This window comes from Phyllobates terribilis, unplaced genomic scaffold, assembly GCF_046119375.1.
Source record: "Phyllobates terribilis strain yellow unplaced genomic scaffold, ASM4611937v1 Scaffold_7__3_contigs__length_470593459, whole genome shotgun sequence".
Taxonomy (NCBI): domain Eukaryota; kingdom Metazoa; phylum Chordata; class Amphibia; order Anura; family Dendrobatidae; genus Phyllobates; species Phyllobates terribilis.
The window spans coordinates 39,010,000-39,037,154 of NW_027362767.1; the positions used below are offsets into that span (position 1 = coordinate 39,010,000).

Here is a 27,155-nt window from a genome sequence, read left to right on the forward strand (position 1 = left end):
GCGCGGGCGGTTCCATTGGGTAGGCATGAGAGGAACCATCGAGAGGTGGTGCAGAGACTGTGGCCCATGTAACCTAAGAAGGAAGGACCGTGCTAGCCAGAAGACTCCCCTGCAGTCCATCGTCACCAAGCAGCCGTTGGAACTGGTAGCCTTGGATCATGTAAAACTGACGCCCAGCAGAAGTGGCTACGTCTATGCGTTAACCATCGTGGATCACTACTCCCGGTTCTTGGTTGTCGTCCCCGTCAAGGACTTAACGGCTCAAACAGCAGCTAGAGCCTTCCAGCAGCACTTCTGCCGTCCACACGGATACCCGGAGCAGGTGCTGACGGACCAAGGGCCTGCCTTTGAAGCGGAAGTCTTCCAGGAGTTCTGTACTCTGTATGGCTGCCGGAAGATAAGAACAACACCCTATCATCCGCAAACCAATGGGCTCTGCGAGAAAATGAACCAGGTGGTGATAGATCTTCTGAAAACATTGCCCCTGGAAGAACGCAGTCTGTGGCCTGAGAAACTGCCTGATCTGGTGGACCTATACAACCACATCCCGGTAGGTTCTACCAACTGTACCCCGGCTTACCTAATGAGAGCAAGACCTGGTAAGCTTCCTGTTGATCTGGAGATGGGAGTCCTGACACCCGAGGACACTTCACCAGAAGCAGACTGGGACACAGAAAGGCAGCAGCAGTACCGGAAAGTACAGGAGAGCGTGGAGCGAAGTCTCTGTCAAGCTAGAGAAAGACAGGAGAAGACTTACAACCAGTATGCTCCCGCTGTTCCCCTGGTACCTGGAGAGCAGGTCTTGAAGAGGAAGAGACGCCTCCACAAGTTGGACGACCAGTGGGAGAAGGACCCGTACACCGTACTGCCCTCAAGCCATGAGAACCCGAAAGTCTGCATAATCAGTAAGGACGGAGGAGAAACCACAGCCATTGTCTCCCGAGATCACCTGAAGAAGTGTCCCGAACAGCTACGAAGCCCTGAAGAAGAGCAAGAAGACCCTCGACCCGCAGAGGAAAGGGAAGATATGGTCAGTACTGTGCTCGGAGACTTCCCTCGGTCTTGGACTCAAGTCAATGGCGCTGTTGCGGTACCCGTCCTCACCTTCCTCCAACCAGCATCTCAAGTACCTACGGAGAGACAGGTAGAGCTGGAAGAGCAGCCGGTCCAGGAGGCAGAAGACCCCACACAAGCAGACCAGGAGGATCAACCCTCTGCTTATAGTGAGCCTGCCGTACCCCTAGTGAGCCAAAGAGCCCGTAGACAGCTGCCCAGTTTAGTTTTGACAGCTCCAACCACCCGTAGCTCAAGACCAGTCAGTCAGCTCCGTAGGTCCACTAGGGTCACTAAAGGCCAGTTGCCCGTACGTTGGAGGATCTAGGTGGTTAAACTGTTTATTTGTATTTACCTGTTTTCTGTTACTTGTAAATAATTGTGTATTTTTAGTTATTTTATAGGTGTCGTTTAGGGATTATCCGGAATCCTTTGTACATATGTTTGGAGCGTAACCCAGGAAAGGACTAAGACTGTTAAGGACTCGGGGTAGGACAGACCCCTACCTGGTTACGGCTCCCGGTCTCATGGTGAAATGGACACCTTTGTTTTCTTCAAAGACTGCACCCGGTTGCGGACATGCCGTGACCATCCTAATGTGTTTTTCTTTATTGTACTGTTTCTGTTTTTACTTGTTATGTTTTACAAAAATATGTTTAGTCCCGGAGTACTAAATTTCACTAGGGGGGAATGTGGCACCCCAGGGGTCTGGTTCCCACAGTAATAGCAATATTACGTCTGTGAGCAGGTGGGAGGTTTCCTGGTCAGACATCCTGTGCATGCCACACCTCCTGCCCAGTCCTGGGAGGGGAAGAACTTCCCCTATATAAAGCTGGGGCTGAGGCAGGGTTAGTGAGTAGAGAAAGAGCAGAGAACACAGACAGAGACACAGTCTGGTCTGTAGTGGAGCAGCTTTAGGAACAAGAAAGATCAGGAGCTCTGTGGGAGCTGTGCTAAAAAGAGATCAGGGGCTGGAAGCTGTAGAGCTCGCCCTGATTGAAGAGTTCTTACCGGACCCGGAGTCCGAGGCTGTGGGGACTAATCCTTACCCAGCAGCAGAAACCGCCCGGCAGGGGATTTCAGGTCCTCTGGCCAAGAAACCCGAAGGCACGGTCACACGCAAGGGACCAGCACCGCGACGTGGAGCGGAAGTTACCAAAAGGCCCCGAGTCACCGGCCATACGGGTGAGCACCACACGGTACACTCAGGGACGTGGGCTACTTTTACCCGCCTCTAGCAAGGTAGCCAGAAGAGTACGATTAGTTGGGGAGGCCTACAACTCCGCCTGGCCAGGGGAGATCCCATCAGCTCACGGACTGACCAGGCCCCGATCGCTAGCCAGTACTCCGGGAGGGTCTACCTTGTCACCAGTAAAGACCCAAAACTACACCGCACCGTCTCTGAGTGGTTCCTGCTACCCCCCTTCAAACACGTCGGCTGCCCTGAGGCCATACCCCTCCCGTTGGGGGTTCTACCAGCTACGCTGCACAACCTTACCACTGGCCTCAGCGGTCTGCCCTGCAGCGGCGGCTTCATAGCCGCATTCAACGGGTGGCGTAGTCGAACACCGTACCATCTTCTGCTAAATACTGCCACTCAGTTTGACTCCCTGGGCACGGACCGGGTCACCGCCACGAGACTACTACCCCTATCAGATTCGGCTCCGGGTAGGCCCCCGCGTGCGCGACGCTACTCAGCACAGGCCCAGGGGCGCGTCACATGCCCTCATCATCTCCCGCCTCGACTACTGCAACATCCTCCTCTGTGGCCTACCTGCTAACACTCCCGCACCTCTCCAGTCCGTCCTTAACTCTGCTGCCTGACTAATCCACCTCTCTCCTCACTACTCCTCTACTTCTCCCCTCTGCCAATCCCTTCATTGGCTCCCAATTCCCCAGCGTATCCAGTTCAAACTACTAACACTGACATACAAAGCCATCCATAACCTGTCTCCTCTGTATATCTCCGAACTAATCTCACAATATCTCCTCACGTAATCTCTGGTCCTCCCAAGACCTCCTTCTTTCCTCCACATTTAAACGTTCCTCACCCAATCGCCTCCAAAACTCCCAAGCAATCACCCCCAGTCTGGAATTCTGTGCCTCAACATGTCCAATTATCCACCAGTTGCAAAGTTTTCAGACAGAACCTGAAAACTCATCTCTTCAAGAAAGCCTACAGCCTTCAATGACCCCGCCGCCTCCTCACCACCACCGGAGCTGCTGCAACCCCCCAACCTACTGTCTCCTCCCCATTCCTGTAGAATGTAAGCCCGCAAGGGCAGGGTCCTCTTCCCCTGTACCAGTCTATCATTGTTAGTTTGTTTACTGTAAGTGATATCTCTTTTGTATGTAACCCCTTTCTCATGTACAGCACCATGGAATCAATGGTGTAATAAAAATAATCTATGTTTAGATAATTTTTTTTTAACACATCTTCGTCAAGTCATTTCTCGAACTCAACACATTTTCCTTCTTGGTGTTGCAATTTTAATGTTTAAGAGTGTATGATCATGTATGTGTGTAATGTGCATCTGCTCACTTATTTAGACGTCTGAGCAAGTTTGTTGACTGTTTCCATTAACAGCTAGCAGAATATTGAGTGCAGCTCTGGAGGATACAGTAGTGTTCAAAATAATAGCAGTGTGTTCAAAAACATGAGTTAAGCATGAATCCTTTATTAGTTTTTATTTCCAGCATTGGGAACATTGCACACTGTTTTCTAATTCAAAACATGAAGAGAAATGTAGATAATTTTTAACTACTTAACAGAAAAAAAAAAAAAGTATAATGTTCTGTTCTAAAAAAAAATAACTCTGCATTTGTCTTTACAAACTCACAATATGTCTCTTTTTGAGGATTTAGCATTCCTGTGAATCACTAACCTAATATTTAGTTGTATACCCACAGTTTGTTAGAACTGCTTCACATCTATGTTGCATAGAGTCAACCAACTTCTGCCACCTGTCACCTATTATTCCAGCCCAGGATGCTTTGTCTACATCCCACAAGTTTTCGCATTTGTTGGCTTTGCCTCAGAAACTGCATTTTTGATGTCACCATACAAGTTTTCTATCGGATTAAGGTCTGGGGATTGGGCGGCCACTCCATAACCTCAATTTTGTTGGACTGGAACCAAGATTTTGCTCGTTTACTGGTGTGTTTAGGGTCGTTGTCTTGTTCAAACATCCATTTCAGTATAAGGCATCATGATCTCTTCAACTATTTTAATATATGCAAACTAGTCCATGATCCCTGGTATGCGGTAAATAGGTCCAGTACCAAAGTAAGAGAAACATGCCCATATCATGATGCTTCGTTTACTGTGGCAAATTATATCCGCTTCAGTACATTTCATTTTTTTTTTTTTTTTTTTTTTTTTTTTTTTTTATAACAGTGGGACTTTGCGGGGACTTCTTGCTAAGAGATTAGCTTCACACAGGCGTCTTCTAACTGTCACAGTACTCACAGATAACTGGAGACTGTCTGTGATCATCCTGGTGCTGATCATTGGCTGAGCCTTTGCCATTCTGGCTATTCTTCCATCCATTTGAATAGTAGTCTTCTGTTTTCTTCCACGTCTCTCTGGTTTTACTTTCCATTTTAAAATATTGGAGATTATTTTATCTGATGAGCCTATCATTGTCTGCACTGCTTTAGGATTTTTACCCTCTCCAATCAACTTTTTAATCAAAGTACGCCGTTCTTCTGAACAATGTCTGGAACGACACATATTTCTCAGGCTTTCAAGGAGAAATGCGTGTACAACATGTGCTGGCTTCACCCTTAAATAAGGGTCTCCTGATTCACACCTGTTTCTTCACAGAATGATTGACCTCACTAATTATTGTGAACACACCCCCGTACAATTAATTATTCAGATACACAAACTCAAAAGCCTGCAGATCATGAATGTGGAGTCTGGTGGTTTTCTTAGACTCTACTGCACCAACTTGTAAATTGTTTGACATTTGGTGATATAATTTATACCAAAAACAGTGATTAATCTGCTCAGTCATATTGGACTGCTAGTACTTTGAACACTACTGTAAGTAACGTGTGGACATAGGGACTCTGGTTTCAGATACAAAGAACCAACACTTGAAATTGTGATGGCGTTTTCTACTAGAGATCTATAATGTCCTGGATCTGCTGTATCTATGACAGATTCTGCTATATCCTCACCTGATTATTTTCTGCTACTGGTTCAAAAATCGGATTATCAAATCCCCTCTGCTCCCCATATTCTGTGTCCTCCATTCCAGATCCATTCCTCCAAAAATGGAAAAACACAACGTATCGAAGCCTAAGAGGAAAGAGAATATTTCACAATATTTCTGACCACAAGCCTGAAAATGAAAAGCCATCTTTTATCAACATGTTGTATGCGCTGTCCCAAAGAGACTGACAGTGTCATTGGCCGACCATTGCTCCACTGACATGGGTACACAGGAGCCGTTGTAATGATCAGTGGGGTCTCAGCTGTCAGACCCTCAGTAATAGTCATATCTCGGGTACAGTATTTGGGAGATAAAGGTTTAAGAATCCTTCACTTTAAATGATAACAGTCGGGTTACAAAAAGTCACCACTAGGGGGAGCTTACTGCAATCAGTTTCTACACCATGCCCAAAATGTAGACTCCTGAGCTCCCTCTAGTGGTGGCTGCAATCAGGTGGAACTTTTTCATTTAACCCTAAATTAAAATTGGTGAATTGTATCACAAATAAAACTCTGAAGATGCAAAGGATCAAAAAACAAACTTGTGTGTGATTGCAGCCACTTTTACACATTATATGTAGGTCCAGACCTCTGGGTTACAGTAATTCAACGGTTGCACTGTTGGAGCCCAAAGTAATCTAAAATCCACTTTCTGCATTAGCAAACTGCTGATTTGTCCTTTCTCCATACTTTGTACTGCAGCGCTTATCTTGTTTATAATTACATTTCCACCCCCACCCCAGCCCCATCCCCTTAGTTATATTGAAATAAGAACCTATCATGATATAATTTGCTGTATTACGATCTACACGTATCAGTGTCTTTATGGGGGCAGCATTGGGGTCACCTGCAGGTGTCCATTCTGTACAGGAAATAGGAGGCACCAACCAACGACAAGCCCAGAACTGTACCAAGGACTATTCCAGAAATCGCTCCGGTTGACATGGGTCCTGTATGGGGACTTGTAAGACCACCGGTGGCAAACTGCATCTCTGCCCTTGTGATGCCGAAAGACGCTCCTGCAGCGAGGAACCAAAAATACATTACAGTATGGAAGGAAGAGCAGAATTTTCTTTTGATAGTGTCCTTATCCTGATGTATGTGTCGACAGGAAGACGAAGAGGTGGCGGTGGTGTTTGTTCGGGCCGCGCATGCACACCATTTGTTTGTTCGGGCCGCGCATGCACACCGTTTGCTTGTTCGGGCCGCGCATGCACACCGTTTGCTTGTTCGGGCCGCGCATGCACACCGTTTGCTTGTTCGGGCCGCGCATGCACACCGTTTGCTTGTTCGGGCCGCGCATGCACACCGTTTGTTTGTTCGGGCCGCGCATGCACACCGTTTGTTTGTTCGGGCCGCGCATGCACACCATTTGTTTGTTCGGGCCGCGCATGCACACCGTGTGTTTGTTCGGGCCGCGCATGCACACCGTTTGTTTGTTCGGGCCGCGCATGCACACCGTTTGTTTGTTCGGGCCGCGCATGCACACCGTTTGTTTGTTCGGGCCGCGCATGCACACAGTTTGTTTGTTCGGGCCGCGCATGCACACAGTTTGTTTGTTCGGGCCGCGCATGCACACCGTTTGTTTGTTCGGGCCGCGCATGCACACCGTTTGTTTGTTCGGGCCGCGCATGCACACCGTTTGCTTGTTCGGGCCGCGCATGCACACCGTTTGCTTGTTCGGGCCGCGCATGCACACCGTTTGCTTGTTCGGGCCGCGCATGCACACCGTTTGCTTGTTCGGGCCGCGCATGCACACCGTTTGTTTGTTCGGGCCGCGCATGCACACCGTTTGCTTGTTCGGGCCGCGCATGCACACCGTTTGCTTGTTCGGGCCGCGCATGCACACCGTTTGCTTGTTCGGGCCGCGCATGCACACCGTTTGCTTGTTCGGGCCGCGCATGCACACCGTTTGCTTGTTCGGGCCGCGCATGCACACCGTTTGCTTGTTCGGGCCGCGCATGCACACCGTTTGTTCAGGCTGCGCATGCACACCGTTTGTTCGGGCCGCGCATGCACACCGTTTGCTTGTTCGGGCCGCGCATGCACACCGTTTGCTTGTTCGGGCCGCGCATGCACACCGTTTGCTTGTTCGGGCCGCGCATGCACACCGTTTGTTCAGGCTGCGCATGCACACCGTTTGTTCGGGCCGCGCATGCACACTGAGCAGTACCTGCACTGTAGTCAACTGCGCTTCTGCCTCCCCATGTACCTGACGTCACTTTTGACTACACGTACATCGGGTGAAGGCCGTGATCATGTATTTTACCAAACTGGAGACCCAGCGACATGAGACTCGTTGCGAGAACCGTTATTATTCATAAACATTTACCGTGCGCGTCAATATCCGCCAAGATGTCGTAGGCGAGCTGCAGAGCATCGCCTCCTGCCAGGACCCCTTCCTTTCCATCCATCAGTACTATCTGGATTTCTAGTTCCGCGCCGACTCGTGCCGCAGACGACGGGCTCCGCACTTTAGAAATCGCCAACTTGACGGAAGAATATTTTTGCTATAAGAAAAAAAAAATATTCTTTAATGTACAATTGTGGAGCCGTCGCTCCTGAAAGTGAAAGGGTTAAACTGCAGATGGAATTTATATAGACCATGACAGTGATTGCTCATTATACATCACTGGAAACGGGAAGCGGTGACTTATATGACGGGAAATGGTCGACCTGAACTGTCAGCGTGAGCCACACGCGAAACCTTGATAAGAGGAAGTGGCGAGGGCCGCCGCCAGGAACCATAATGACGGCGTGCCAGGGGGCGGCGTATATTGGGGAAATCTAGGTGGCCATATGGCTGCCGGGCGAGATTCCCCTCGCTGCACCAGAGCAGCCTGGACATTCTGGATTCTTGGAAAGTTGTGCCACCACCGAGCTGTCCAAGAAATGGTCCAATATCTGAGAAGAATCAATGTGACTAAGAAGAGAGGTGACAAAACTAAGCGGGAATCTCAGAACGCTGAGAGAAGAATCCCAAAAATGTCATAGTAACATTACCAGACTGAGGAAGGTGTGGAGGAGCCGACTTCTGTACGTCTCCAAGATGAATGCAGAGGAGTAATCCAAGGAGATGACAACACCTGGAGAAGACAAGAAGATCTGTCTGAGATCTGTAGAATTCATCTACGATGATCTAGATATGTGATTAGATAGATAGATAGATAATAGATAATAGATAGATAGATAGATAGATATAATAGATAGATGATAGATAGATATAATAGATAATAGATAGATAATAGATAGATAGATAGAGGGATAGATAATAGATGATAGATAGATAATAGATAGATGGATAAATAAATGGATAGATAGATGATAGATAAATAGATAGATAGATAATAGATAGATTAATCGATAGATAGATAATAGACAGATAATAGATAGATGGATAGATAATAGATAGATGGATAGAGGGATGGATAGAGGGATAGATAGAGGGATAGATAGATAATAGATAGATGGATAAATAAATGGATAGATAGATAGATGATAGATAATAGATAGATAATAGATAGATAATTGATAGATAGATAGATGATAGATAGATAATAGATAGATAGATAATAGATAGATAGATAATAGATAGATGATCGATAATAGATAGATAGATAATAGATAGATAATAGATAGATAGATAATTGATAGATAGATAGATAGATGATAGATAGATAATAGATAGATAGATAATAGATAGATAGATGATAGATAATAGATAGATAATAGATAAATAGATAGATGATAGATAATATATAGATAGATGATAATAGATGGATGGATTGGATTCTATTTTGCACCATTTCCAGTTTTCTATTGTAGTGTAAAGAATGGTGGTTGCCATGTTTCAAGGGGAGGGGACATTTATTTATTAATATATAGGACCAATATAAATGAATGTGTGTTGTGACCATTCTCTCATTTAAAGGGTAAATATACTGAAAATAATAAATATTTGTGGCAACTATTGATTGGCGGGGCCTCCAGTGGGAGTCTGTATATATCGATACATAATAAGATTCTGTCTGCAACCACCACTAGGGGGAGCTCCCTGTATACAGAGATACATGATAAGATGCTGTCTGCAGCCACCACTAGGGGGAGCTCCCTGTATACAGAGATACATGATAAGATGCTGTCTGCAGTCACCACTAGGTGGAGCTCCCTGTATACAGAGATACATGATAAGATCCTGTCTGCAGCCACCACTAGGGGGAGCTCCCTGTATACAGAGATACATGATAAGATGCTGTCTGCAGCCACCACTAGGGGGAGCTCCCTGTATACAGAGATACATGATAAGATTCTGTCTGCAACCACCACTAGGGGGAGCTCCCTGTATACAGAGATACATGATAAGATCCTGTCTGCAGCCACCACTAGGGGGAGCTCCCTGTATACAGAGATACATGATAAGATGCTGTCTGCAGGCACCACTAGGTGGAGCTCCCTCTATACAGAGATACATGATAAGATTCTGTCTGCAGCCACCACTAGCGGGAGCTCCCTGTATACAGAGATACAGTACAGACCAAAAGTTTGGACACACCTTCTCATTTAAAGATTTTTCTGTATTTTCATGACTATGAAAATTGTACATTCACACTGAAGGCATCAAAACTATGAATTAACACATGTGGAATTATATACTTAACAAAAAAGTGTGAAACAACTGAAAATATGTCTTATATTCTAGGTTCTTCAAAGTAGCCACCTTTTGCTTTGATGACTGCTTTGCACACTCTTGGCATTCTCTTGATGAGCTTCAAGAGGTAGTCACCGGAAATGGTTTTCACTTCACAGGTGTGCCCTGTCAGGTTTAATAAGTGGGATTTCTTGCCTTATAAATGGGGTTGGGACCATCAGTTGTGTTGTGCAGAAGTCAGGTGGATACACAGCTGATAGTCCTACTGAATAGATTGTTAGAATTTGTATTATGGCAAGAAAAAAGCAGCTAAGTAAAGAAAAACGAGTGGCCATCATTACTTTAAGAAATGAAGGTTAGTCAGTACGAAAAATTGGGAAAACTTTGAAAGTGTCCCCAAGTGCAGTTGCAAAAACCATCAAGCGCTACAAAGAAACTGGCTCACATGAGGACCGCCCCAGGAAAGGAAGACCAAGAGTCACCTCTGCTTCTGAGGATAAGTTTATCCGAGTCACCAGCCTCAGAAATCGCAGGCTAACAGCAGCTCAGATTAGAGACCAGGTCAATGCCACACAGAGTTCTAGCAGCAGACACATCTCTACAACTGTTAAGAGGAGACTTTGTGCAGCAGGCCTTCATGGTAAAATAGCTGCTAGGAAACCACTGCTAAGGACAGGCAACAAGCAGAAGAGACTTGTTTGGGCTAAAGAACACAAGGAATGGACATTAGACCAGTGGAAATCTGTGCTTTGGTCTGATGAGTCCAAATTTGAGATCTTTGGTTCCAACCACAGTGTCTTTGTGTGACGCAGAAAAGGTGAACGGGTGGACTCTACATGCCTGGTTCCCACCGTGAAGCATGGAGGAGGAGGTGTGATGGTGTGGGGGTGCTTTGCTGGTGACACTGTGGCGGATTTATTCAAAATTGAAGGCATACTGAACCAGCATGGCTACCACAGCATCTTGCAGCGGCATGCTATTCCATCCGGTTTACATTTAGTTGGACCATCACTTATTTTTCAACAGGACAATGACCCCAAACACCTCCAGGCTGTGTAAGGGCTATTTGACCAAGAAGGAGAGTGATGGGGGGCTACGCCAGATGACCTGGCCTCCACAGTCACCAGACCTGAACCCAATCGAGATGGTTTGGGGTGAGCTGGACCGCAGAGTGACGGCAAAAGGGCCAACAAGTGCTAAGCATCTCTGGGAACTCCTTCAAGATTGTTGGAAGACCATTTCCGGTGACTACCTCTTGAAGCTCATCAAGAGAATGCCAAGAGTGTGCAAAGCAGTCATCAAAGCAAAAGGTGGCTACTGTGAAGAACCTAGAATATAAGACATATTTTCAGTTGTTTCACACTTTTTTGTTAAGTATATAATTCCACATGTGGTAATTCATAGTTTTGATGCCTTCAGTGTGAATGTACAATTTTCATAGTCATGAAAATACAGAAAAATCTTTAAATGACAAGGTGTGTCCAAACTTTTGGTCTGTACTGTACATGATAAGATCCTACCTGCAGTCACCACTAGGGGTAGATCCCTGTATACAGAGTGTGTCCAAACTTTTGGTCTGTACTGTATCTCTGTATACAGGGAGATCCCCCTAGAAGTGAATTGCGCTCACTCATGTTAACTTTTCTAGGGCTCATGAATTCATCATTATTGCCCCATTCATGGCGGCCATATAGCTTGTCTTTGGACTCAGAATTAAGTAATGGATGTGTATGAATTTTAGCAATGGGGAACTACGACTCAGGGACTGGTGTATACTGGTGTGTACTGGTACGCATTGGTGAGTACTGGTGTGTACTGGTGGTGTGTACTGGTGATATCTACTGGAACGTACTGTTGTGTATTGGTGGTGTGTACTGGTACGTACTGGCGGTGTGTACTTGCATGTACTGGTGTGTACTGGTGATGTCTACTGGTACGTACTGGTGATGTCTACTGGTAAGTACTGGTGATGTCTACTGGTAAGTACTGGTGATGTGTACTGGCGTGTATTGGCGGTGTGTACTGGCATGTACTAGTGTGTACTGGTGATGTCTACTGGTATGTACTGGTGTGTACTGGTGGTGTGTACTGGCGGTGTTTACTGGTACGTAATGGTGTGTACTAGCGAGGTGTACTGGTGGGGTGTACTGGTGGGGTGTACTGGTGGTATGTACTAGTGAGGTGTACTGGTGGTGTGTACTGGTGGTATGTACTAGTGAGATGTACTGGTGAGGTGTACTGGTGGGGTGTACTGGTGAGGTGTACTGGTGAGGTGTACTGGTGGTGTGTACTGGTGGTGTGTACTGGTGGTACGTACTGGTGGTGTGTACTGGTGGTACGTACTGGTGGTGTGTACTGGTGGTATGTACTGGTGGTATGTACTGGTGGTGTGTACTGGTGGTGTGTACTGGTGGTATGTACTGGTGGTGTGTACTGGTGGTGTGTACTGGTGGTGTGTACTGGTGGTGTGTACTGGTGGTATGTACTAGTGAGGTGTACTGGTGAGGTGTACTGGTGAGGTGTACTGGTGAGGTGTACTGGTGGTGTGTACTGGTGGTATGTACTGGTGGTATGTACTGGTGGTGTGTTCTGGTGGTGTGTACTGGTGGTATGTACTGGTGGTGTGTACTGGTGGTGTGTACTGGTGGTGTGTACTGGTGGTGTGTACTGGTGGTCTGTACTGGTGGTCTGTACTGGTGGTGTGTACTGGTGGTGTGTACTGGTGGTGTGTACTGGTGAGGTGCACTGGTGAGGTGCACTGGTGAGGTGTACTGGTGGTGTGTACTGGTGGTGTGTACTGGTGGTGTGTACTGGTGGTGTGTACTGGTGGTGTGTACTGGTGGTATGTACTGGTGAGGTGCACTGGTGAGGTGTACTGGTGAGGTGTACTGGTGGGGTGTACTGGTGAGGTGTACTGGTGGGGTGTACTGGTGGGGTGTACTGGTGAGGTGTACTGGTGGTGTGTACTGGTGGTGTGTACTGGTGGTGTGTACTGGTGGTATGTACTGGTGAGGTGCACTGGTGAGGTGTACTGGTGAGGTGTACTGGTGGGGTGTACTGGTGAGGTGTACTGGTGGGGTGTACTGGTGAGGTGTACTGGTGGGGTGTACTGGTGAGGTGTACTGGTGGTCTGTACTGGTGGTGTGTACTGGTGGTGTGTACTGGTGGTGTGTACTGGTGAGGTGCACTGGTGAGGTGCACTGGTGAGGTGTACTGGTGGGGTGTACTGGTGGGGTGTACTGGTGGTGTGTACTGGTGGTGTGTACTGGTGGTATGTACTGGTGAGGTGCACTGGTGAGGTGTACTGGTGAGGTGTACTGGTGGGGTGTACTGGTGAGGTGTACTGGTGGGGTGTACTGGTGGGGTGTACTGGTGAGGTGTACTGGTGGTGTGTACTGGTGGTGTGTACTGGTGGTGTGTACTGGTGGTATGTACTGGTGAGGTGCACTGGTGAGGTGTACTGGTGAGGTGTACTGGTGGGGTGTACTGGTGAGGTGTACTGGTGGGGTGTACTGGTGGGGTGTACTGGTGAGGTGTACTGGTGGGGTGTACTGGTGAGGTGTACTGGTGGTGTGTACTGGTGGTGTGTACTGGTGGTGTGTACTGGTGGTGTGTACTGGTGCAGACCTACCGCAGATACCACAGCAGTGTCCTACAGGCTGCAGGGGGGCAGCACAGGTCGCCTCTGGACATTTGCCCCCCGTGTACTGGAGCCGCGCAGAGCAGATTTCTTGGAGTCTCTAGAGAAACCACAGGGCAGGAATTTGTACTTTCCTTGTAGATAAACACACGATGGGATTATGTGGTTTTCAGGAGGACAATTTGTTCTTTAGGTGTAAATTGATGGCGCCGTGCCCTCACCCCGTCATTGCCGCACAGGCAGCCCGTGCCGTCCGGGCATCTCAGGTTGGTAATTTGAGGCTGGGCAGGTCCCGGGAACTGCAGCTTCCCAGTGGGCGACTTAAGATATCGTAAAAAGTCTTCATTGTTGGTAAATTTCTGAGGAGACAGAAAAAAAATCACTTAAAGGGATTGTCCATCAATGAGTTAATATGGGGTTTTCTAGCTCCGGACCCAGTTTCATTTCTATTAATCAGAGTAGCGACGCCACAAACAAGAACTCTCACCCTGAGGTATAAACAGTGATTGCAATAAGTGAGCATTGCTTTACACTGCAGCTCTGCTTGTGCGCGTTGTTTCATTACTGACTTTCCGCTGTAGAAAGTCAATGTGCAGAATAAGACAATATGAAAGGAAAGGGCACAATGATGTGATAATCTGCATATATTATATATCAGGAGCTAAAATGGTAAGAGCAACGTTCTGCAGATCTTTGGAGAGTTCAGAAATGTAATAATCTGCAGAATATGGCAAGAGTTAGAAAGTAAAGAGTAATGCTCTGTACGTGATGACACAGTGATGTAATGATGTGCAGAATGTATATAATATTTATCAGGGGGTGGAGTGGGAAGTGCAATGCTCTGCAGATCTCTGTTATGTATGCTTAGAAACTAACATTTAGGGGGAGCAATGGTCTGCAGGCGTCTTTCAAAGTCTGTAATGTAATGATCTGCAGAATATAGCAAAATGAATAAGTCAGGAAAAAGAAGGGGGAACAGAAATGTTCTGCAGAAGTCTAAGGAAGCCAGTAAAGTAATAATCTGCATAATTATATCACTACGCCTCTGGTGCTAGCAGGCAGAGCAATGCTCTGCAGACCTCTAAAATAAAGAAGCAATATAAGAAAATATTAATATGTATCGGTCACAGAAAGGCAAGGTGTGGAGCAATGTTCTGCAGAGGTCTAGTCAATGCAGTAGTGCAATAATCTGCAGAATACATTACTAGATTGTCTAAGGTACAGAGCAATGTTCTGCAAACCATTTAAATGGCCGGTATTGTAATGATATATTGGGAAGTAAAGGTAACAGAGCAATGGTCTGCAGATGTCCAAAGAAAGCAGCGATGCAATAATCTGCAGAATGTATCAATACGGCATCTCTTAGAGGAAGAAATAACAGATTGATGATAATAACAATAATAATAATAATGACATAATAATAATGATGATCTGCAGCTCTCTAGACAGACCAGTGATGCAATAATCTGCAGGATATATCACTATGTATACAACAGAGCAATGTTCTGCAGATGTCTACAGAAAGCAGTGATGCGATAATCTGCAGACTATATTATTATGTCAGTGCTTTCCTTAATCATCTGCAGAACATTGCTCAGTCTCCTCAACCTCCCGACAGATACACTGACATATATTCTTCTGATTATCGCATTGCTGCAGAGCATTGCTCTGTCCTACCAACCTTCTGATATACTCTGCAGACTATTGTATCAGCCAGAAGGTAGAAAGAACAGAGCAATGATCTGCAGATCTCCAGAGATCAATACTCTGCAGAATATGGCAATATTTACCAGGAGGTGGAGGGGAGAGCAATGTCCTGCAGAGGTCATTTAAGGTCAGCGATGTAATCGTCTGCAGAGCATTACTTTGATGCTGTGGTAGGGGGAAGGGTTAACGCTCTGCAGCGGAGAATTCGCTATTGTATCGAGAAGAAAGATCTTTAATTAACGTCTGAAGAAAACGCCCAGAAACCTGAGACGTGAGTCACCTGGAGACGAGTCAGCGCAGGTGGGAGCTGATAACAGCGAGCAACAGCACATACACAGGGTTCTGATGGGATCCAATGCCAACCATTGGAGTCATTCTTGCACTGCTCACAGCTGAGTGTTTGTCACATTTTCATCCAGTCCATAAGATTCTCTGTGACCTAAACAGCCCAGAAGTCAGATACATTGTATCCAATTGTCGCAGTAACATCAGGCAATGTGATAATTGTGCCGACTGGATACATTGTAACAACCCTTCAGCTGTGAGAAGTATTCGCTCATCACCTGCATCATTTATGGCGGCTGTACCCCGTCATTTACAACTTAGGGGCCCCATTTCCTAACATTGCCTCACTACTACTCCCATCATCCCTGTGTGAGAGCCCTGTGCAATATTTGGCTTCATTGCTCCCCCTGCTGGCAGTCTGTGGTATATACAAGTGCAGGAAAGCTGCAGATAAAACGGATTTGTTTGCTATATATTGTAACCATGGAGACACCAAATCTGCACAGGAGCTGTATACACGAAACGAGGCTGCAGTTTGAACATACGCAGGAACGCTTAAATAAAAATCTGAAAAAAACACCATTAATGAACTCACTTGTCCCAGCACAGAAATGCTCCTCAGCTCCACGTCTGACCCCGTCTCCTGGATCTGGACCCGGAAAGAGGTTTCAGGTGAAAATAGGACATCGTCATAGCGACAAGGGACAGATTCTGCGTCCACGGCAAAGAGGAACCTGTCCATTTCCAGGTCATCGGTGGACAGGGCAGAGCGCCACAGCGACGGGTCAAACCAATGGTGGCGATCCGCGTCGTGAAAGTGTAAAGACGACCCTGAGTGTAAAAGAGACGGAGTCATGAACCTGACCTGGTGTGTACAGCACTGACCGACACCTGCCACAATGCACACCTTCATTCCTAAACTCAGCCCACTGCTACCCATATGAGGTTCTGAAGCAGCTGGTGTGTGGTATGAGGTTCTGCAGCAGCTGAGGTGTGTGGTATAAGGTTCTGCAGCAGCTGAGGTGTGTACTATGAGGTTCTACAGCAGCTGAGGTGTGTGGTATGAGGTTCTGCAGCAGCTGAGGTATGTGGTATAAGGTTCTACAGCAGCTGAGGTGTGTGGTATAAGGTTCTGCAGCAGCTGAGGTGTGTAATATGAGGTTCTGCAGCAGCTGAGGTGTGTAATATGAGGTTCTGCAGCAGCTGAGGTGTGTAATATGAGGTTCTGCAGCAGCTGAGGTGTGTAATATGAGGTTCTGCAGCAGCTGAGGTGTGTAATATGAGGTTCTGCAGCAGCTGAGGTGTGTGGTATGAGGTTCTGCAGCAGCTGAGGTGTGTGGTATAAGGTTCTACAGCAGCTGAGGTGTGTGGTATAAGGTTCTACAGCAGCTGAGGTGTGTGGTATAAGGTTCTGCAGCAGCTGAGGTGTGTAATATGAGGTTCTGCAGCAGCTGAGGTGTGTGGTATGAGGTTCTGCAGCAGCTGAGGTGTGTGGTATGAGGTTCTGCAGCAGCTGATGAGTGTGATATGAGGTTCTGCAGCAGCTGAGGTGTGTAATATGAGGTTCTGCAGCAGCGGAGGTGTGTAATATGAGGTTCTGCAGCAGCTGAGGTGTGGTACGAGGTTCTGCAGCAGCTGAGGTGTGTGGTATAAGGTTCTGCAACAGCTGAGGTGTGTAATATGAGGTTCTGCAGCAGCTGAGGTGTGTGGTATGAGGTTCTGCAGCAGCTGAGGTGTGTGGTATGAGGTTCTGCAGCAGCTGAGGAGTGTGGTATGAGGTTCTGCAGCAGCTGAGGTATGTGGTATAAGGTTCTACAGCAGCTGAGGTGTGTGGTATAAGGTTCTGCAGCAGCTGAGGTGTGTGGCATGAGGTTCTGCAGCAGCGGAGGTGTGTAATATGAGGTTCTGCAGCAGCTGAGGTGTGTGGTATGAGGTTCTGCAGCAGCTGAGGTGTGTGGTATGAGGTTCTGCAGCAGCTGAGGTGTGTGGTATGAGGTTCTGCAGCAGCTGAGGTGTGTGGTATGAGGTTCTGCAGCAGCTGAGGTATGTGGTATAAGGTTCTACAGCAGCTGAGGTGTGTGGTATAAGGTTCTGCAGCAGCTGAGGTGTGTAATATGAGGTTCTGCAGCAGCGGAGGTGTGTAATATGAGGTTCTGCAGCAGCTGAGGTGTGTAATATGAGGTTCTGCAGCAGCTGAGGTGTGTGGTATGAGGTTCTGCAGCAGCTGAGGTGTGTGGTATGAGGTTCTGCAGCAGCTGAGGTGTGTGGTATGAGGTTCTACAGCAGCTGAGGTGTGTGGTATAAGGTTATGCAGCAGTTGAGATGTGTGGTATAAGGTTCTGCAGCAGCTGAGGTGTGTGGTATGAGGTTCTGCAGCAGCTGAGGTATGTGGTATAAGGTTCAACAGCAGCTGAGATGTGGGGTATAAGGTTCTGCAGCAGCTGAGGTGTGTAATATGAGGTTCTGCAGCAGCTGAGGTGTGTAATATGAGGTTCTGCAGCAGCTGAGATGTGTACTATGAGGCTCTGCAGCAGCTGAGGTGTGTGGTATGAGGTTCTGCAGCAGCTGAGGTGTGTGGTATGAGGTTCTGCAGCAGCTGATGTGTGTACTATGAGGTTCTGCAGCAGCTGAGGTGTGTGGTATGAGGTTCTGCAGCAGCTGAGGTGTGTGGTATAAGGCTCTGCAGCAGCTGAGGTGTGTAATATGAGGTTCTACAGCAGCTGAGGTGTGTGGCATGAGGTTCTGCAGCAGCTGAGGTGTGTGGTATGAGGTTCTACAGCAGCTGAGGTGTGTGGTATAAGGTTCTGCAGCAGCTGCGGTGTGTAATATGAGGTTCTGCAGCAGCTGAGGTGTGTAATATGAGGTTCTGCAGCAGCGGAGGTGTGTAATATGAGGTTCTGCAGCAGCTGAGGTGTGTAATATGAGGTTCTGCAGCAGCTGAGGTGTGTAATATGAGGTTCTGCAGCAGCTGAGGTGTGTGGTATGAGGTTCTGCAGCAGCTGAGGTGTGTGGTATGAGGTTCTGCAGCAGCTGAGGTGTGTGGTATGAGGTTCTGCAGCAGCTGAGGTGTGTGGTATGAGGTTCTACAGCAGCTGAGGTGTGTGGTATAAGGTTCTGCAGCAGTTGAGATGTGTGGTATAAGGTTCTGCAGCAGCTGAGGTGTGTGGTATGAGGTTCTGCAGCAGCTGAGGTATGTGGTATAAGGTTCTACAGCAGCTGAGGTGTGTGGTATAAGGTTCTGCTGCAGCTGAGGTGTGTAATATGAGGTTCTGCAGCAGCTGAGGTGTGTAATATGAGGTTCTGCAGCAGCTGAGGGGTGTAATATGAGGTTCTGCAGCAGCTGAGGTGTGTGGTATGAGGTTCTGCAGCAGCTGAGGTGTGTGGTATGAGGTTCTGCAGCAGCTGAGGTGTGTGGTATGAGGTTCTGCAGCAGCTGAGGTGTGTGGTATGAGGTTCTGCAGCAGCTGAGGTATGTGGTATAAGGTTCTACAGCAGCTGAGGTGTGGGGTATAAGGTTCTGCAGCAGCTGAGGTGTGTAATATGAGGTTCTGCAGCAGCTGAGGTGTGCAATATGAGGTTCTGCAGCAGCTGAGGTGTGTAATATGAGGTTCTGCAGCAGCTGAGATGTGTACTATGAGGCTCTGCAGCAGCTGAGGTGTGTGGTATGAGGTTCTGCAGCAGCTGAGGTGTGTGGTATGAGGTTCTGCAGCAGCTGAGTAGTGTAATATGAGGTTCTGCAGCAGATGAAGTCTGTAATATGAGGTTCTGCAGCAGCTGAGGTGTGTACTATGAGGTTCTGCAGCAGCTGAGGTGTGTGGTATGAGGTTCTGCAGCAGCTGAGGTGTGTGGTATAAGGCTCTGCAGCAGCTGAGGTGTGTACTATGAGGCTCTGCAGCAGCTGAGGTGTGTGGTATGAGGTTCTGCAGCAGCTGAGGTGTGTAATATGAGGTTCTGCAGCAGCTGAGGTGTGTAATATAAGGTTCTGCAGCAGCTGAGATGTGTACTATGAGGCTCTGCAGCAGCTGAGGTGTGTGGTATGAGGTTCAGCAGCAGCTGAGGTGTGTGGTATGAGGTTCTGCAGCAGCTGAGTAGTGTAATATGAGGTTCTGCAGCAGATGAAGTCTGTATTATGAGGTTCTGCAGCAGATGAAGTCTGTATTATGAGGTTCTGCAGCAGCTGAGGTGCTTATTACGAGGTTCTTCTGTGCTATACCCCTGCAGTCCACTAGGGGGCATTATATATCACTGTCTTCTCACCTTCTCCACATTCTGGATCCTCTGTGGACACAGCCATGAAGCCAGCGCCGTGTGACAGGAGGAACTCTCCATCCCAGGGCAGGTACTAGACACAGAGGTGGACATAATAATGCAGCTGCCGGATGGAAATAATAAATAATAATAATATTCTGCAGCACTTTACAATTCAGAGGGGACAAGAACAGACAAAGACATCACGGGGTGCAGGAGGAGCGAGGGTCCCGCTGCTCGCAGGCTGCAGGCTGTCAGATCTGATGCTTCTGTCTCTGGATCAGGATTTCAGGGATCAGTAATTGTTGGATGCTTTGTGCTGACTCTGCCACCACTGCGCTAATCTATCTTCTCCTGAAATGCTCTGTGCTGCTGGGGCCCCCTGTTCTATATGACGCACACCTGGGCCTGTGTCGCGCAGCGTTGCGCACGCGGGAGCTTACCCGGAGCCGGATCTGTTGAGGGTTGTAGTCTCGTGGCGGTGACCCGGTCCGTGCCCAGGGAGTCAGACTAAGTGGCGCTGTATTAGCGGTAGATGTTGTACGACTACGCCACCCGTTGAATGCAGCGAAGGAGCTGCCGCTGCAGGGCAGACCGCTGAGGCCGGTGGTAGGATTGTGCAGCGTGATAGTATCACCCCCAACGGGAGGGGTATGGCCTCAGGGCAGCCGACGTGGATGATGGGGGTAGCAGGAACCACTCGGAGACGGTACGGTGTAGTTCAGGGTCTTTACTGGTGACAAAGATAGACCCTCCCGGAGTACTGGCTAGCGATTGGGGCCTGGTCAGTCCTTGAGCAGATGGGATCTCCCCTGGCCAGGCGGAGTTGTAGGCCTTCCCAGCTAACTGTACTCTTCTGGCTACCTTGCTAGAGGCGGGTATAAGTAGCCCACGTCCCTGAGTGTACCGTGTGGTGCTCACCCGTATGGCCGGTGACTCGGGGCCTTCTAGTAGCTTCCGCTCCACGACGGCGGTGCTGGTCCCACGCGTGTGACCGTGCCTTCGGGTTTCTTGGCCAGAGGACCTGAAATCCCCTGCCGGTCGGTTTCTGCTGCTGGATAGGAGTTAGTCCCCACAGCCTCGGACTCCGGGTCCGGTGATAGCGTCTCAGTCAGGGCGAGCTCTGCAGCTGCCTGCCCCTGACTCCTTGTAGCACTGCTCCCACAGAGCTCCTGTTGTTTCTTCCTATGCTGCTTCTCTTCTCTGTCTCTACTTCTTCTCTACTCACTAACCCTGCCTCAGCCCTAGGTTTATATAGGGGAAGTTCTTCTCCTCCCATGACTGGGCAGGAGGTGTGGCATGCATAGGATCCCTGACCAAGAGACCTCCCACCTGCTCTCAGACATAACATTGCTGTTACTGTGGAAACCAGACCCCTGGGGTGCCACATTCCCCCCTAGTGAAATTTAGTACTCCGGGACTAAACATATTTTTAGAAAAACATAACAAGGTATAAACAATTATAATACAATAAGAAAAACACATAAAGATGGTTACGACGTGTCCGCAACCGGGTGCAGTTTTGAAGAAAAACAAGGTGTCCATTTCACCAAAACAGGGAGATGTAACCAGGTAGGGGTCTGTCCTGCCCCGAGTCCTTAACAGTCTTTAGTCCATTCCTAGGTTACGCTCCAACCATGTACAAGGATTCCCGGTAAATCCACCAAGGACTCCTATAAATAACTAGAAACACATAATTATACACAAGCAACAAGAAAAACAGGTAACCACAAATAAAACAATTTATACACTTCAAATCCTCCAACGTGCGGGTAACTGGCCTCTAGTGGCCCTAGTGGACCTACGGAGCTGACTGTCTAGCCCTGAACTACAGGGTGTAGGAGCTGTCAAGGGTAAACTGGGCAGCTGTCTACCGGCTCTTTGGCTCACTAGGGGTACGGCAGGCTCACTATAAGCAGAGGGTTGATCCTCCTGTTCTGCTTGTGTGGAGTCTTCTGCCTCCTGGATCGGCTGCTCTTCCAGCTCTACCTGTTGCTCCGTAGGCACTTGGGATGCTGGTTGGAGGAACGCGAGGACGGGTACCACAACTGCTCCATTGACTTGAGTCCAGGACCGAGGGAAGTCTCCGAGCACAGTACTAACCATATCTTCCCTTTCCTCTATGGGTCGATGGTCTTCTTGTTCCTCTTCAGGGTTCCGTAGCTGTTCAGGACACTTCTTCAGGTGATCCCGGGATACAATGGCTATGGTCTCCCCTCCGTCTTTACTGATGGTACAGACTTTCGGGTTCTCGTGGCTTGAGGGCAGTACGGTGTACGGGTCCTTCTCCCACTGGTCGTCCAACTTGTGGAGCCGTCTTTTCCTCTTCAAGACCTGCTCTCCGGGTACCAGGGGAACAGCGGGAGCATACTGGTTGTAAGTTTTCTCTTGTCTTTCCCTAGCCTGACAGAGACTTCGCTCCACGCTCTCCTGTACTTTCCGGTACTGCTGCTGCCTCTCTGTGTCCCAGTCTGCTTCTGGTGAAGTGTCCTCGGGTGTCAGGACTCCCATTTCCAGGTCAACAGGTAACTTACCAGGTCTCGCCCTCATTAGGTAAGCCGGGGTACAGTTGGTGTAACCTACCGGGATGTGGTTGTATAGGTCCACCAGATCGGGCAGCTTCTCAGGCCACAGACTGCGTTCTTCCAGGGGCAACGTTTTCAGGAGATCCATTACCACCTGGTTCATTTTCTCACAAAGTCCATTAGTTTGCGGATGATAGGGTGTCGTCCTTATCTTCCGGCAGCCATACAGATTGCAGAATTCCTGGAAGACCTCCGCTTCAAAGGCAGGTCCCTGGTCCGTCAGCACTTGGTCCGGGTACCCGTGTGGACGGCAGAAGTGCTGCTGGAAGGCTCTAGCTGCTGTTTGAGCCGTTAAGTCCTTAACGGGGATGACAACCAAGAACCGGGAGTAATGATCCACAATGGTTAACGCGTAGACGTAGCCACTTCTGCTTGGGGTCAGTTTTACATGATCCAAGGCTACCAGTTCCAACGGCTGCCGGGTGATGATGGACTGCAGGGGAGTCTTCTGGCTGGCACGGTCCTTCCTTCTTAGGTTGCACGGGCCACAGTCTCTGCACCACCTCTCGATGGTTCCCCTCATGCCTACCCAGTGGAACCGCCCACGCAGCAGGAACTCCAACTTCTTCCATCCGAAGTGTCCAGCCCCGTCGTGGTATGCCTCCATCACCATGGCTGCGTCTCTCCGTGGCACCACTACTTGCCAGATTAGTTCATGCGTCCAGGAGTTAACCATTCTGCGGCACAACTTCCCCTTGTAAAGGAACAGTCGACTCTTCTCAGCCCACAGTTGCTTGGCTTCCTCCGGAGCGTCTGGGTCAAGGCGAGCCTCTGGCCGAGTCAGCATCTCCTTTACCAGCCGGACGGCAGGGTCACTGTCTTGCGTTTCCTCCCAGTTGTAGTGAGTCAAGGGGTTAAACGTAGCGGCTTGCTTACTCCTTACCCGATGGGAATACTGGATAGTCCCATGACGGTGGAACGCGGGGAGTTCGACTTCTTCCAGTCCCTCTGGATCTTCTCCTACGTCCGGTAGGTTTGGCATCCTGGACAGGGCGTCCGCGTTGGTATTGGAGCGTCCTGCCCGGTATTTGATTGTGAACTCGTAGTTGGACAGACGGGCCATCCATCTCTGCTCTAGGGCACCGAGTCTTGCCGTGTCCAGGTGTGTCAACGGGCTGTTGTCCGTGTACACGGTGAACCGGGAAGAAGCGAGGTAGTGCTTAAAGCGTTCGGTGACTGCCCACACCACTGCCAGGAACTCTAGCTTAAATGAGCTGTAATTCTCAGGGTTTCTTTCGGTGGGTCGCAGTTTTCGGCTAGCGTAAGCGATTACTCGTTCTTTCCCCTGCTGGATCTGGGACAGTACGGCTCCTAGCCCGATGTTACTTGCGTCGGTGTAGAGGATAAAGGGCTGGCTGTAATCAGGGTACGCCAGGATTTCATCCCCCGTGAGGGCCATCTTCAGCTGGCGGAAGGACTCTTCTTCTAACTTCTCCCATTTGAAGGGCGGCTTCTGGTTCTTGGCCTTCCGGGACTGGCCTATCAGGAGGTCCTGCATAGGAGCTGCCTTTTTGGTGAAACCGGGGATGAATCTGCGGTAATAGCCTACCAACCCGAGGAACTGTCGCACTTCCTTTACAATGGAGGGACTTGGCCATTCCTTAATTGCGGTGATCTTATCAGGGTCGGGAGCCACTCCGTCAGCGCTCACCACGTGTCCCAGGTACTGCACCTTTGGTTTTAGGAGGTGACACTTGGAGGGTTTTACCTTTAAGCCGTAGCTTGCCAGAGCTTCGAACACTTCCGCCAGGTGTTTCAGGTGGTCCTCATAAGTCTTGGAATATACGATGACATCGTCCAGGTACAACAGGACCGTCTCGAAGTTTCTGTGGCCCACACAGCACTCCATTAATCGTTGGAAGGTTCCCGGTGCGTTGCAGAGTCCGAACGGCATGCAGGTAAACTCGCTAAGTCCCATCGGGGTGGTGAATGCGGTCTTCTTCCGGTCTGCCTCTGCTACAGGAACCTGCCAGTACCCGCTAGTGAGATCCAAGGTAGAGAAGAAGTTAGCAGATCTTAAAGCAGCCAATGACTCCTCTATCCTTGGTAAGGGGTACGCATCCTTGTGTGTGATACGGTTAATTTTCCGGTAATCTACACACATCCTCATGGTGTTGTCTTTCTTTTTGACTAAGACTAGTGGAGCTGCCCAGGGGCTACAGCTATCCCTGATCACCCCAGCCTCCTTCATGTCCCTAAGCATCCCCTTGGCGTGTTGGTAGTGTGCAGGGGGTACGGGTCGATACCTCTCTTTTATGGGAAGATGGTCTCCCGTGGGGATGTGGTGTTCTACCCCCTTTACTCGCCCGAAGTCTAACGGGTGTTTACTAAACACTCTCTCGTACTCTTGAACCACCCGATAGACTCCCTGTTTCTGGTGTGAGGGAGTGGAGTCAGTACCCAAATGTAGTTGCTGACACCAGTCCTCCATTGTTTCCTTAGAGCCGTTACCTTCCTCCGGGGAAGATGGAGGCAAGGGTTCTACGGACTGTATGGAATTTTGATTGATGGTATACAATTTGGCTAGCGTGGCATACCGGGGCAGGTACACTTCCCTCTTCCCGATATTTATTATGCGAACGGGCACCCTCCCATGGCGTACATTGACCACCCCCCGCGCTGTCAAAATGGTGGGCCTACTGTCTGAGTAAACTGGTTCTACCATTGCCTGGTAATCTCTACCTCTCAGACCAATAGCTGCCCGGCACCAAATCATCATTTCACTTTTTGGGGGCATGGCAATAGGGAAAGGGTCACACATTCTTACGCTACCAATCTCACCACCGGAGAGTTCTATCTGTTGCCGTCGCATCAGTGCCCGGATCTCTTTCTGGAGCACTCGCTGCTGGCCGGAGCTGGCGTTCTTGGCAACCTGTTGTAAAAGGAAAATCACCTCTGCAAGTCAATTTTCAATTACATTAGTTCCTAGAGTTATCTTTGGGTGACTCTCGTGTTTATCAATGTCTACAATGATCAGTCCCTGTGCTGCCAGTTCGACTCTACCGATTTTAATGGTCACCTCTTTAAATCCAATCTGTGGCACGGGCTGACCATTGCTGGCGATGATACTCAAGTCGTCGTCAGGGTAGCGGGTGATATCCGAGTCATTCCAGTACTGCTTGAAGAGCACGTACGGGATAGTGGTGACCTGTGACCCGGTGTCCAATAGGGCACTCATAGGAATGCCATCCAGTACCACAGGCAAGACTGGACGTCCTCCCACATATCTGTCGCGCCAGTTCGATGGGCCTGATGATCTTTTTCCTGGGGGTTGGCCCTCTACCCCAGGTTGTGCCAGTTTAAAGGACAGTACCTTGCCATATGTCCGGGTTGATTGCAGCGGCGGCAGATGGGTTGTTCGTCCTCGTTGTATCGGTCGCTGGGTCTTCCTCTGGCCGGTGGGGTCCTCCTTGGTCGACGCCACGGGATGTCCTCCGGTCCGGATGCCAGCTGGATCTTCCCTGGAGTGGAAACCTGTAAAGACTGCACAGTTCGGGTTAGCGCAGCAACGCTTTTAGCTAGCTCTTGGACCTGATGGTGCAGGTCTGGAGCCGGGTCATTGTTCAAAGCCTGCGCATCAGCTCCCACAGGCCCTGCCGACAAGGGCGCCGCCTCCAGGTGGTAAGTGGTAGTGGGGCGTCTGTGGGTCACAACGCCACCTGGTGCTGGTTCTCGGAGCACCCGGATGGCTCTGTCCTTGAACTGTGCAAATCCCAGATGAGGGTCCTGTAAGGCCATTGCCCGCAACTGGGTTCGGTGGGCATTGCAATATAAACCCTCTATAAATTGTTCAGTCAACAGCCTGTCCTCGTCTCCCACGCCGTCAGGGTCGGTCTGCTTAATGGCTCTCAGGGCCTCTTGTAGGTTCAGGGCATAGTCCCTTATACTCTCATGTGCCCGCTGTTTGCACCCGTAGAATCTAAGCTTGATCTCGGCTGAGGTGCGGGTATCAAAGGTGTCCCTCAGCCGGGTTAGTATCTCTGCGACAGTCCTCCTCCCAGGTGGCCAGGACTTTACCTCCCTTTGGGCTGCCCCGGTTAATTGGGCCACCAGGATGCTCACTTTTTGCTCCTCTGTGAGGGGATACACCTGGAAGAGGCTATCCAGCTTTTCTCTAAAGTCATGCAGGGTATGTGACTCCCCTGAGTACTGGGGTAGCCAGGCTGCCCCCGGGATATAGGGCATGGTGAAAGGCATAACCGCAACAGCGGTGGCGCTGGCGGGGGTTGAAGCGGTGAAGCTCTCCTCCGTATCCGACATCCTTCTCCCCCCTAGTGGACCGTGGCCTACCTTGCGATGATCCTCTTCCGTAGGCCGCGGCTCCGCAGTGGATCGTCAGGGTTGAGGACCTTCCGTCGCGCTCCTGTGACGTCGGCGTCTGCTGGGCTCCTTCCAGGACCTTACGCAACGTCCGGACGTGAGGCGGGGCTTCAGTTCTCGCGCGCTTTCGGAGTCCACGCCCCTCTTCTTCCCGCACGGCGTCCTCAAGATGGCGTCCAATGGCGGGAAAACTCCACGGCTGGCGGGAAGAAGGCCGAAGATGGCGCCGAATGGCGGGAAAACTCCACCGATGGCGGGAAGGAAGCGGAAGATGGCGCCGGATGGCGGGAATCTTCACCACAGGTAAGTTTGAACAGTCTTTTTCAGGCACGCAGTACCCGGTGGTTGCGGGCACGAGATCCTGCCGACTACGCCAAAAGTTGACGCACCCCTGGGCCTGTGTCGCGCAGCGTTGCGCACGCGGGAGCTTACCCGGAGCCGGATCTGTTG

The 27,155-nt window shown here is 49.4% G+C and overlaps 1 protein-coding gene across 1 annotated transcript in view; it reads right to left on the minus strand.

Annotated features, from left to right (window-relative positions):
* The window catches only part of AMN (amnion associated transmembrane protein), a 70,736-nt gene that overhangs the window by 10,852 nt on the left and 32,729 nt on the right, over positions 1-27,155 (minus strand). Inside the window, exons 4-11 of the mRNA XM_073638377.1 lie at positions 19,810-19,894; positions 16,148-16,383; positions 13,782-13,919; positions 13,552-13,660; positions 8,276-8,358; positions 7,605-7,782; positions 6,120-6,291; positions 5,239-5,359 (exon numbers count right to left, since the gene is read on the minus strand). Of these exons, the coding sequence (XP_073494478.1) occupies positions 5,239-5,359; positions 6,120-6,291; positions 7,605-7,782; positions 8,276-8,358; positions 13,552-13,660; positions 13,782-13,919; positions 16,148-16,383; positions 19,810-19,894 (1,122 nt within the window). The remainder of the gene's footprint in view (positions 1-5,238; positions 5,360-6,119; positions 6,292-7,604; positions 7,783-8,275; positions 8,359-13,551; positions 13,661-13,781; positions 13,920-16,147; positions 16,384-19,809; positions 19,895-27,155) is intronic.